General features: G+C 38.8%; 2 protein-coding genes across 2 annotated transcripts; both read right to left on the reverse strand.

Annotated features, from left to right (window-relative positions):
• Positions 1-6,120: 6,120 nt before the first annotated feature.
• Positions 6,121-8,345, reverse strand: LOC109870515 (homeobox protein Hox-B5b-like). The gene is made up of 2 exons (XM_020461041.2): positions 7,589-8,345; positions 6,121-7,078 (listed from the first exon to the last, which is right to left on the reverse strand). Exons 1-2 carry the CDS (start codon positions 8,169-8,171, stop codon positions 6,831-6,833), a joined length of 831 nt encoding a protein of 276 aa, XP_020316630.1. The 5' UTR covers positions 8,172-8,345; the 3' UTR covers positions 6,121-6,830.
• A 996-nt stretch (positions 8,346-9,341) lies between these two features.
• On the reverse strand, positions 9,342-11,297 carry LOC109870516 (homeobox protein Hox-B6b-like). The gene is made up of 2 exons (XM_020461042.2): positions 10,588-11,297; positions 9,342-10,021 (listed from the first exon to the last, which is right to left on the reverse strand). The coding sequence occupies exons 1-2, from the start codon at positions 11,012-11,014 to the stop codon at positions 9,768-9,770; spliced, it is 681 nt and encodes a 226-aa protein (XP_020316631.1). The 5' UTR covers positions 11,015-11,297; the 3' UTR covers positions 9,342-9,767.
• Between the last annotated feature and the right edge of the window lie 637 nt (positions 11,298-11,934).

Consider the following 11,934-nt stretch of genomic DNA (forward strand, 5'->3'; position numbering starts at 1 on the left):
AGCTTGCATATCTGATATGAGTATAATTACAAGGGACACTTCATGTTTTGTGGATAATATTCAAATTGACAGTGGGTGAGCTCCATTCCTGACAGGCTAATCAGATTCAATTTCAGCCTCAGAGACTGATTAGTCAGGATGCTGTTATGTAGGCTGTTTCTAGGTAAGGCTCCTTGCAGGCAGATTAGCTATCAGCGCTTTATAGGCTGATGCATATCATCCAGAGTGGGTGAGCTCTTCCTGGCAGGGTGATCAGATTCAATAGCAGCCTCAGAGGCTGATAAATCAGGATGCTGCCTTGTAGGCGGTTTGATATGTAAGGCTCCTTGCAGACAGCCTACAAGGCGGCATCCTGACTTATGAGCCTCTGAGGCTGCTATTGAATCTTATCAGACTGCCAGCATAGAGTGCACTCACTCTTGATCATATACATAATGCACTGACTGCTAAAATGCCTGCAAGGAGCTTTACATATGAAACAGGTTGATAACCTGAATCTGATCAAGCTCTGAGGCTGAAATTGAATCTGATCAGCCTGTCAGGAATGGAACTCACCTACTCTGTAAATGTAAATAATATCCATAAAACATGGTGACCCTTACAATTATACACATATGAGTTATTACATTTTTTTTAATGTAATTTAACTAGGCAAGTCAGTTAAGAACAAATTCTTATTTTCAATGAAGGCCTAGGGTTAACTACCTGTTCAGGGGCAGAACTACAGATTTGCACTTTGTCAGTTTGAACTTGCAACCTTTGGGTTACTAGTCCATCGCTCTAACCACTAGGCTACCCTGCCACCCCAGTTATGCAAGCTAACAACCAACAAGACTACCTAGTTAACTAGCTAGGTCGCTAGCTCACAAGACTAGCCAAGTTAGCTGCGTTGTTGCTTGCATGCGACTGGCTGTGGTCTTGAGGGTGGCACACAGCCTGGGAGACGTGCCTGTCAGGTATTGTTCAGGGCTTAAATGCCCCACGGGGGGCTTAGCTCCCCCACTAGCTCTTAGCTCGAGACAGGGGTAATTTAGCTTGCTAACATTCTAGCTCCAAACACAAATAAAAGCATGATGTTAGCATGAAATCTGATCCCTTAGTGTAACAATCAACAAAAACGTATGTGCTGATCCACTGTAGGCTCTGCCTCCTCAGCCATACTATCAATCTATCAACAATATTAACACTCCTATTTATAGAGTTTATCTCATGATCTCGACAAAACAACGTTCGTTATGTCTTGATCATGAGAAAATTATCTTGTGATCTACACAAAACAACTTTTGTTATGTAGTGATGATGAGATAAATAAGTTGTGATCTTGACATAACGAAGGAATGTCCTCTCTGGACATCCGTAGATATGACTACCTCCTTATTTAGCTACTGAAATTAAAGTAAAATTAGTATACACATTATGTTGCTTAAAATCTTTATTACGAGAAAATATATCATATTATCAGTGTCAAATTCAGGTGAATAATATTTTTGACTAATTATTGATGGAAATAAATGCGATACAAAAGGGGTTTTGTCCTGGTGGATTGTAGTAGGATATTTAAATAAATGGCATAGGCCTATGTGTTATTTGTTACATTCTGATAACGAATTTAGTTAGTTATAATAGAACATCAAAATTACATTCAGTGGAACAGAAGAAAATGTGCAGCACAGTTAGTAGTGCAATTAGCTAAGACAGACAAAAGATTACCATTAGAAACCAACACACACAGCAAGCTACCAGGTAGCATTAATTAAACAATCTTTATTTAATTGTACTGCAGTGTTACAGCATTTTAACGGCAGTGAATTTTTGTGAGGGTATCCTGTATGGTTGTGCATGTTTACCTTTCTTGCTGGTAGCCTTGGATACATGTTATGGAAGTGAATGTGCACTTTTGAATTGGGTGGACTGCAACGACGAAAAACTGCCATATAGACTGTAGTAAAATCAAAAGCGTTTATAGCATCGGAGATTCGCTAAATTACGGACCATCTCTGATAGCTATAGGACCGCAGAGACTGTCACACGTTTTTGGTTTTGATAAATTCGATGACTTGAGGTGAAATCTATTTAAAAAATGTTTTGTAAAATTGGTATTTCAACACCTGCCCAATAAAAACACAAAATGTCCCAACTCCTGAAAAAGTTAATCGGGCAGGATAAATTGTAGTGTTACTCGGCCCGAGTAGCTGGAACCCAGTAGCCGGAAACCAGAGTAATGTGATTCTGCCGGACTCGGGAAGAGTTCGCCTGCATGAAGCCCCTTGAATCCAAGTCCATGTCGAGTCTAAAACGGAATAGACCCGAGTCCAGCGTGTTGACTGGGTGCAGTAGACCCTAACCCGCGTTGGTGCGCTCTGCCAGCTGTTGTTTTCCAATTGTGCTTAAACTGAATCATGCAAACCCTGCTGAAAAAGAACATTACTCCAATTGTAATAATTGTAATGGCTCTAGTGTCTTAGGTTATCTCCAAAGCGTGCATGGCCCACAAACACATGCACATGTTCATATAGATTGGTGTCTATTTGAGTAGCATTTAGATAACTGGTCAGTAGTTCAATCAGACCAGATATCGACGAAAATAAGATGTAGGCCTATTTTTCATGACTTCAAAACAATGTCATGAAAAATACGTTTTAATCTAGTTGTGATCAAGATTTCAACCAGAAAATGGGTCTTTATCACATCATATGGCCACTGGTACTGCCTTCCCGTGCAAACACCACTTGTCTCTCCTATTCAAAAAGCATGTAGTTGGCCTACTGGTGCTCTTTCATCGTGAAAATCCTGCCCCCTAAGAGGTGGACACAAGAGATTTCTGATTAATCTCGTTTTTTGACATGAAGCCTTTGATGATCCGCGCGCCTCACGAATCCCATGGCATTTTAATATTTGTTTAGACGTTGTGACCTGCGTTTCACCCCTCCCTCAAGGCCTCACACATTAACAATTTCTGATTTGTTCGATGATATTGAATAATGCAGGCCAAGAGATCAGCAATGAAATGTATAGTGATTTACTAAATAGAAAACAGTATGTATAGGCCTAGACCGTGCATTCATTAAAACAGAATTCCGAATAAAATGAATGATTTTTAATCCAGAAGGTTTTTACATGTTACTCGAGAAAATGTAATTGTATCGCCCCTCATTGGAAATATAGGCCATTGTCTTATAATCAGACATTTTTACACGTAATTTACACACTTTTAAACAACATTTGAGTAATCTAAACGTCATAAATGTGATCCATTTGTAGGCTATAAAATGTTCATAGCCCTAGATGGATTGCGAGCCATAACAGTGAGCCCGGTCTGAAGCGCGCTCTGCTGGTGTGCAGGTGGCGTTACAACACGTCACTGAAAACGCATAGGCCTATCTGCTCAAATCGCATGTTTTAAGATTGACTTTGAGGTCACTTTGTGAGGCAAGATTATTATGCCATCTATCCATGCATATACAAATATGTGTTCGATTGCATTTTCTGCAAGACATGTTTTCAGATAAATAAATAATATGTTGATCTCCCAATGTGTTTTCAATATGAAACTTGACACAAAAAAAATCGGCCTACACACTAATACATGTGTAAATAATATCCATGCAATTGTATTTTATTTAATAATAAGTAGGCCTAGAATTTTTTTTTAAAACGAAATTCAACACAAAACATGAATTATGTATGCATAAATCCATACAGAATACACAAGGTACAATTCCATAGGCTAGGATTTACGCTTCCAAAAGCACACATGAAAAAATGATTCAGACTCGTGTAGGCCTATGTATTTCGAGGATGGTGTCTGAGAAACAGGCCTATTGGTATTGTAGGTTAGAGCCTCGGCTTTGCATCTGTGGACTGTGGCTCTCGTCTAGTGACCTCTCTATGATCCCAGGTCTATGAATTATTAATGAGATCCGTGCACAGATTACCTCTATCAATATTCAATACTCATTACCCTGGTTAAATGGCTATTTAACAGTTATGAATAGTGGAACTGTTTCAACCCAATGGAAAACATTGGCGTGTGTGTGCTTTAGCATCTTTATTTTTAATAAAATCTTGCTTAATTATTTAAAGCAAAAAAAGTGTCCCATCTTCTGGAATATTGCATTTAGTTGAATTTTCGATTATTAGATTACAGATTTTTACGAAAGATGTCAAAAACAGTGTTTTCATATTGGCCTAGATTTGATTGGATATCACTACGCAAAACTGCGATTGCATGGTTGAATTTATACAATTTGGTCAGGTACGCAATGGGAAAAATATCAAACTTTGAAAATACATGATGCATTATAAAGCAAAGGCGAGAAAGCACCTATAACAACGTGTAGGCCTAATTACAATGTAAAATAGTTTACAAGTACACAAGTCGTACGTAATTCCAAGCTTGGCATACACAAGCCTATACAATCAGGATGAGTGGGTGATGCGTTTATAGAATCATAAAGCCTAACATTTATATTGTTAGATCTTCATATATCCAGCATAACTTGTTCAAATCGTCTGAGGTCTGGTCCCCAAAGTTATCAGTGGATTCACCTATCCACTCTTAGACTCACGTTCAACGGCTTATCTTGGAGATCGACACAAAACCCCTCCTCAGGTTCCTGTCTATCTAGAATAAAATAGAAACAACTTCATAAATTATCCACAACAACATACTAGTACATAACCAAATGGTCCCCCTGAATGGCCATACGCTTTTAAATAGAAACAACTTCATAAATTATCCACAACAACATACTAGTACATAACCAAATGGTCCCCCCAAATGGCCATACGCTTTTATCAAGACGGTCCAGTTTTTGTATACAGACTTGAATTTCACATCAAGATTTTTCCCGAATTTTCTGAATTCAGTCTGAGCCATATGCAGTATAGTAAAGCCTACATTGACTTTCCATCAAAGCAAAATTTGACTTTAATGTTCCTTCTCATATCAGAACCTCTACACTGACTGCACGAGGTTCAATTAAGTCAATCTAGAAATGTAATTACTTAGTGCCCTGTTCATAAAGCCACAGCATTTGCCCCAGTTTTTCTAGTTTTACGCAGCACAAAATGAATTAATTCATTCTTATTTGCTGGCGTTTAGGTAGCCAATAATTCGATTATAATCCATGGATTCTTAATATAATGTATTTTGAGGCTAATTCTAACATGAATAACATAAATATTTGTTATTATAATCCTATAAAGTGGAATACTTATTTGACTTTATCACTGCATTTCTGATATGAACTTTCAATCCCAAGACTAGTGCTATCCAGTCCACAACCCTTTCTAATCCCCTCGCAGCAGTTAAACCGTCACTTTCCTTAAAGAATGTGAATTATATAGTACATTGCCTACTCCCCAAAACCATAGAACGAACTTTATGGACCCCACGTGACCTTTCAAAGTCAGTAAAGGGGTTATATGTTCTATGGTACGGAGACATTTACTAACTTCGAGCCATGCACCTGTAAAACAGCCTACATCTTGGGACATTGGATGGGGAAACGAATATCTAAATACAAGCAAATAGAAGAGCAACTCAACTCAAAGTCGTTAGAGGGTAAGTTTAAAAGGCTCAACGTTTGTTTTTCTGGTAAAGAAGGCCAGCTTGCAAAAATAATGACTCCAATAGACTTGAAATGATGTCGGGCACTTTATAAGTGGCAATATAGGTTGGACTAAAACAATGCAAATACTTGCCACATTAAATCAACAACAAACCTGACTCAAATGTAATCCACGTATGAATCTAGCCCCAAAAAGTAATCTCAAAACGATAGTATGCATAGAAACGTCTATGGAAATTACTTTTGTTAATGTGTTATTATATAATATATTAATTTAAAACAGCACAAAAGCTATAGAAAAATGTTTTATATGAAGAGAATTTGTTTGAACGTGGCAAGGTGAAGTAGGCTAGGTCTAAATTGTTGACACAAGTAGTACAAAATGCCATGAATGGTTTACGTTCACCAGTGTTAGGCTGTAGATATTTGTGTCGATAGAATATGTTCAATATTGCATTCAACATTTGTGGGGCTAATGTCTTATTTTGTAATATGTTTAATGAAGAGGGGAATTAATTGCAATACGTTGCTTCAAATATATCAAGCGATGGAGAGAAACTTTATTTCCAGCTCTATAGATTCACATACAAATACAAAAAGCTTAATTGGCAAAATGTTTACCATCACTGTTGCCTTACAGGCTAATCCACAGAATACCACTCCCTCCTTGTCCACTACTAATGGATCACATTGAAATGTTGAATAGCCTACATTCACATTAGTATGCAACATAATAAGTACTTAGTTCTAAACTATTACAATTGATATATTTGTGCATTTGGTATAGTCTACATAACATATATACTTGTATTTTTAAACCTCCTTGAAAACCTAAGGCTCTGGCCACGATAATCAAGCATAAATACAGCATTAAAACGTACACTAAAGCGCTTTGAATGATCCCATCATCTACAGGTTTACATTCAATGAAGAGCAGCATATGGTGTGGAAACATAGTCTACTGTACACGTTACACCTGTTAGACGGTTTAGACAATATAAGAGCTCACGTGAAACATGACAACCTTCAAGAGATAAAACAGAGCACATGGCTTTAAACCCTTCGACAATTAGTCTTTTTTTCTCCCCCCCCCTATTTCCAAAGATAAGTTCTACAGGTTACCATAACACAATGGAAAACTAAACGCCAGTTTAAGACCACAGAACATCTTTCCGTCTAAAATCACAACATGCCGAAAGGTGCTGCGCTTTAGTTTTACACTCCGGATTCCCCCTTATCATCACTTGCAGTTCGAGCTCAGTTATGGAACGCGCTACCTCCTGTAACCAGACTCATACTTTTCAGTTTATTGTCCTTCTTCCATTTCATCCTTCGATTCTGGAACCATATTTTTATTTGTCGTTCCGTGAGGCACAAAGTGTGGGCTATCTCTATTCTCCTCCTCCGGGTTAGGTATCTATTGAAGTGAAATTCTTTCTCCAGTTCTAGCGTCTGGTAGCGGGTGTACGCTGTTCGGGCCCTTTTCCCATCAGGTCCAGCCATTTCTAAATTGTATGGAAAATCAAATTTAGAAGTGGACAACACATAGGGGAAATATAATTTAAAACATTACAAGAATAAACATGTTTAGTCAACAGAATAGACGAAATATGGAGCAGATATAGGTGTGGAATAGGCTGCAAGCGGGCGCGTGCCATGCACAGAACCAGAAATAGAACATGCTTCCAGCCATAAATATAAATACCCACCAATTGTCCAACATTTAAATTCAATATTCGAACAGTAATTTTCTGAATTCATACTGTTTTCAATTCAAATTTCCTGCATAGGTTACCAATTATTATGTGTTGTCTTGCACTGGACCCCGTCAAAAAACAATGATCATTAAAATGCTACCCCATCCGTTGCCATATACCATCCTTAGTGACCTTACCGAGTTCATGCAACACTTGACAGATTTATGATGCTACAAATTTAGATTATAGCAAAACACAACAGCAAGCATGCAATCGACTCCAAAGCAAGACCACCACAAAACACAGTAGAAGATGTACCATGGTTAATGTGCAGTTTCCGCATCCAAGGGAATATTTGTGGCGTTTGGCAATCGTTTGCCGTCGTGGAGGTTGCGTTGGACTCCTGTTGTGGTTGTTGCGCCCGGGCAGCCGTGCTGCTTGTGTGTGCACCTTCCTCGGACTCAGAGACAACGGCGGTATCCTCTATCTCTGTGAAATGACTGTTGTTGCCTTTGTTGAGATTATTATTGCCGCCCGAGGTCGTGGTCCGGTCAGATGGAGGAGAGGGGCTTTTTATTTCCAAAGACTCGGGGGTGCCGCAAGGCAGGGGGTGTGGATGTGGAGACGAGAGCGAGCAGGTCGGCTGTCTGTACCGGGCGTCCGTGCCCGTGGACGGGAAACCACGGGTATCATCCCCAACAGCCCCGAAGTGGCTACCAGTGTTGGTGCGATTTACGGTTAGGTCCATGCCATTGTAGTTGCAGCCGAAAGACCCGGAGTTCATGGTGCCAGAATCCCTAAACGTACCGTTCACAGCGCCGTTAGTCCCATAATTTAATAACTGATAGTCGGAGCCATTCGGATAGCGCCCTGAAAACGAGTTAACAAAGTAAGAGCTCATTTGGTTGTTTTTAAAGACTCGATTTGTAGATCTTTGTCGCTATAATCCTCTGCTTCACGATTTATGATGTAATCATGAATTATAGCAATGAAGCCTACTGAACTTTGCCAGGTATGCGGCCAAATATGGGAGAGCGCTCGGGAATCACGTGCCTTTGTTGACCAGTCGTAAATTCTCACTGATGACTTCAAGAGGTAATTCATGCTCTATGGTTACAAATGATGACGAAATGATGGTCGTTATGCTCAACTCAATGGTGCCTCCCCATTGCGCCCTAAAATCCAAGTAGGCAGACAGCGTCATCTACTGGCAGTGGAGATAACTGTCAGTGAGGACGCTATGCAGGATTTTTTTCATTCTTAATTTATTAGAACATTCTCGGACATAAAAGTAAGCTAAACTATTTTACCAACAGGTATCTCAGACATGTATCCCAGTAATATATTATAGTAATACATTAGCATGTTGATCATTAAAGAGAGAGAGACTAAAGGTTGGGCTTGCTCAACTATGTCAATATTTACAGGAAATAATAATAATACAATACTTATGAAACCAGCCTGTACATCAATAAAACAATCAAACGTTCTATTAAATATTCACACAACTAAACAATGTTTATTTGTATTTATAAAAGATGGCAAAACATTGCTTACATCACACATGACATCCAGATGTGCATGTGCACAATAAATAACTTGTCAAAACATTGCTTACATCACACATGACATCCAGATGTGCAAGTGCACAATAAATAACGTCAAAACATTATTCAGTTGAACATGACAAAGCGATGTAAAAGCCCAAAACGAACAATATACAACACACACTGGGCTATTACAAAGCCTCTCTCTTTGTATCGATATTAAGGACATTTTTGAAGCAAACTATTGCTATCTGAGCAGCTAACCGATCGCTGAAGCTGTACATAGTCGATCGGTAAATAGCCCACCCAATTTCACCTACCTCATCCCCATACTGTTTGTATTTATTTACTTTTCTGCTTTTTTGCACACCAATATCTCTACCTGTACATGACCATCTGATAATTTATCACTCACAAAATTTTAATTATTCGCCTACCTCCTCATGCCTTTTGCACACAATGTATATAGACTCTCTTTTTTTACTACTGTGTTATTGACTTGTTAATTGTTTACTCCATGTGTAACTCTGTGTTGTCTGTTCACACTGCTATGCTTTATCTTGGCCAGGTCGCGGTTGCAAATGAGAACTTGTTCTCAACAATTATCGTGTCATTTTGACTAGGCCTGTTGTTGCACATCAACACCCCTGCAAAAAATGGTGCCCCTGCAATTATGTGCGAGCAAGCAAATAGATTTACAAAACTAAAAACACAAATACGATCAAATAAGAATAGGCTAGCCTACAGTTGATTTTAACCTGTTTCTAACCTACATACGCTATTTAATCGTGCAAATATATTAGTCTAGGCCTATTGACATATTTCACAAAAATGTGTAGGCCTATGCAGCTATTTGAAAATTTCAAACAACAAACAACAACAAAAATTCAACAACTATCAATTCATGTTACAACAGTTATGGCTTGTGAAGCTTATTTATTCAGTGTCTTTTAATCTGTCTTATTTTCCTCTTCTTCGTCGCTGGGTTTCGAAGGATTCATAACTTTGTTCTCCTTTTTCCACTTCATTCTGCGATTCTGGAACCAAATCTTTATCTGGCGTTCAGTGAGACATAGAGCATGCGAAATCTCGATTCGACGACGCCTGGTCAAATACCTATTGAAATGAAATTCTTTCTCGAGCTCAAGAGTCTGGTATCGAGTATAGGTCTGACGGCCCCTGCGCCCACTGCTGCCAAAGGTCCCTGCAAAAAAAGAAAAACTAATAAAAGTCAGCCATTATGTAAGAAACAAAGGGATAGACAGGCTAAAATATTGATTATAACCTTTACACTATTATCACTTTTATAAGGTATACTGTTATAATCCATATTAATAACTATTATCATAGACTACTATTATTATTGGATGTATTAAATTTGCCTCCATTAGCCTATAGTAATGATTTTTGATTCACATGATAGACTACTGTATTTTGACATAGCTTAGCAACATTTGGTTTCCTATACAAAACGAGTTTATCTATCTGTTAAGATATTTTTCACGTGAATCACGTCCTAGGCTATTGAATCCAATACATCATGCATGTGTTCACACAATGTCTTGTAGAATTATTCCTCTTTTCAAAATTGAAATGATTTCCCCCCGTCTTAATTGCATAAGAAAGAGTTACTTTTATGGACTAAAATCTGAATGCATATTGTGGACAGGCAACGCTGTTACAGTAGTCACATGATTAATAGGCAACATGCTGATTGTAAACAGGTCAGAAGCTTAAAACAATTTTTACAAATAAAAAAGTTTCACTCACCAGCGGTGCAAGAATTCATCCTTTGCATCCACGGATAAAGCAGAGAAGAAGACTTGTCGTCCACAGCAGTGGTTATGTTTACATTTTGCTCGAGGCACTCTGACCTGCGCTGATCCTGAGTTACTACGAGCGGCTGCTCCTCTCGACTTGCGAAAGCGCACGAACGGTCACTGTCCTTGTAAAAAGTTCCAGCTGGGTAGTCGCAGGGAGCGCTGGTGCTGGGGCGACCGTAGACACCAGAGGTTTGCTGGTAATATGAGGTTGGGTAAGCCTTCTCTTGCATATTGGCAGCTCCATATGTAGCGTTAGAAAAGTGTCTTAAAGGGTCAGTATATCCGGAGGAATATAATGGTATCTGACCCAGGAGAGACTCCTGTCCTCCCGGCAGAGAAACAGGAAAAGTCGAGTTGACAAAATAGGAACTCATTGGATGAACAACGGTATGCTCCGAGGAATATGATTTGTAATGTTTTATAGTCCAAGTGGTTTTGCCATTAGTTTATCGGAGATTTGGTTCTAGCTGAAGGGGGCTTGCGTGATGCCACTGAATAGGGCAGAAGGGAACTGTACCATCTGATCAGCGTCTGGCCAATAGCGAACGTCTGCGGTTGCAATATTGCCCTCCTGGGAGGCTCGTGTTGCGTACAGGGGTCACCAGTGACTGGAAACTTAGCGCCCAGGCAAATATCAAATGAGCTACCTCGATTATTCAAAATTGAAGTATTTCGTTTTCGTTCTTAATTTCGATCCAAACAAATTATATAAATAAATAGTATAATGCTGGCAGCACCAAAAAAAATCAATTGTAGTCCTACTTGAGACGAATAATGCTGTTGTTCTCTGGTTGTCACTTTCAATTACCCACAAATGTAAATGACTGATTACTAAGAAGCAGGCTAGTTGCACAATGAAAAGTGGCCATATCCAACTGGGCACAGACGTCAATTCAACGTCTAGTCTACATTGGTTCAACGTAATTTCATTGAATACACGTGGAAACAACGCTTGATTCAACCAGTGTATGTGTGCCCAGTGGGATTACATTGTTGCAGCTAAATGAATCTCTACTTTTATGCAGCTGTTTTAAACTGTTGGATAACATTTATGTTTCATCATTCATTCCATAAGTTAACGTGTTCGTTATGCTTTCTAGGCATTCCCATACTTGGCGGATAAAGACTAAAACACGATCAAGACGTCTACACGGACAAATCAACGCACAGATGCTCACACAGAGGCAAAATTATTTTCCAACGGATCAAAACCAAGTATATTATCAGTAGGCTTTTATTATTTAATTGAATATGTATCATTATTATGCTATTATCGTTATTTTCTGGATGACTA

Source organism: Oncorhynchus kisutch, linkage group LG25, assembly GCF_002021735.2.
Source record: "Oncorhynchus kisutch isolate 150728-3 linkage group LG25, Okis_V2, whole genome shotgun sequence".
Lineage (NCBI taxonomy): Eukaryota > Metazoa > Chordata > Actinopteri > Salmoniformes > Salmonidae > Oncorhynchus > Oncorhynchus kisutch.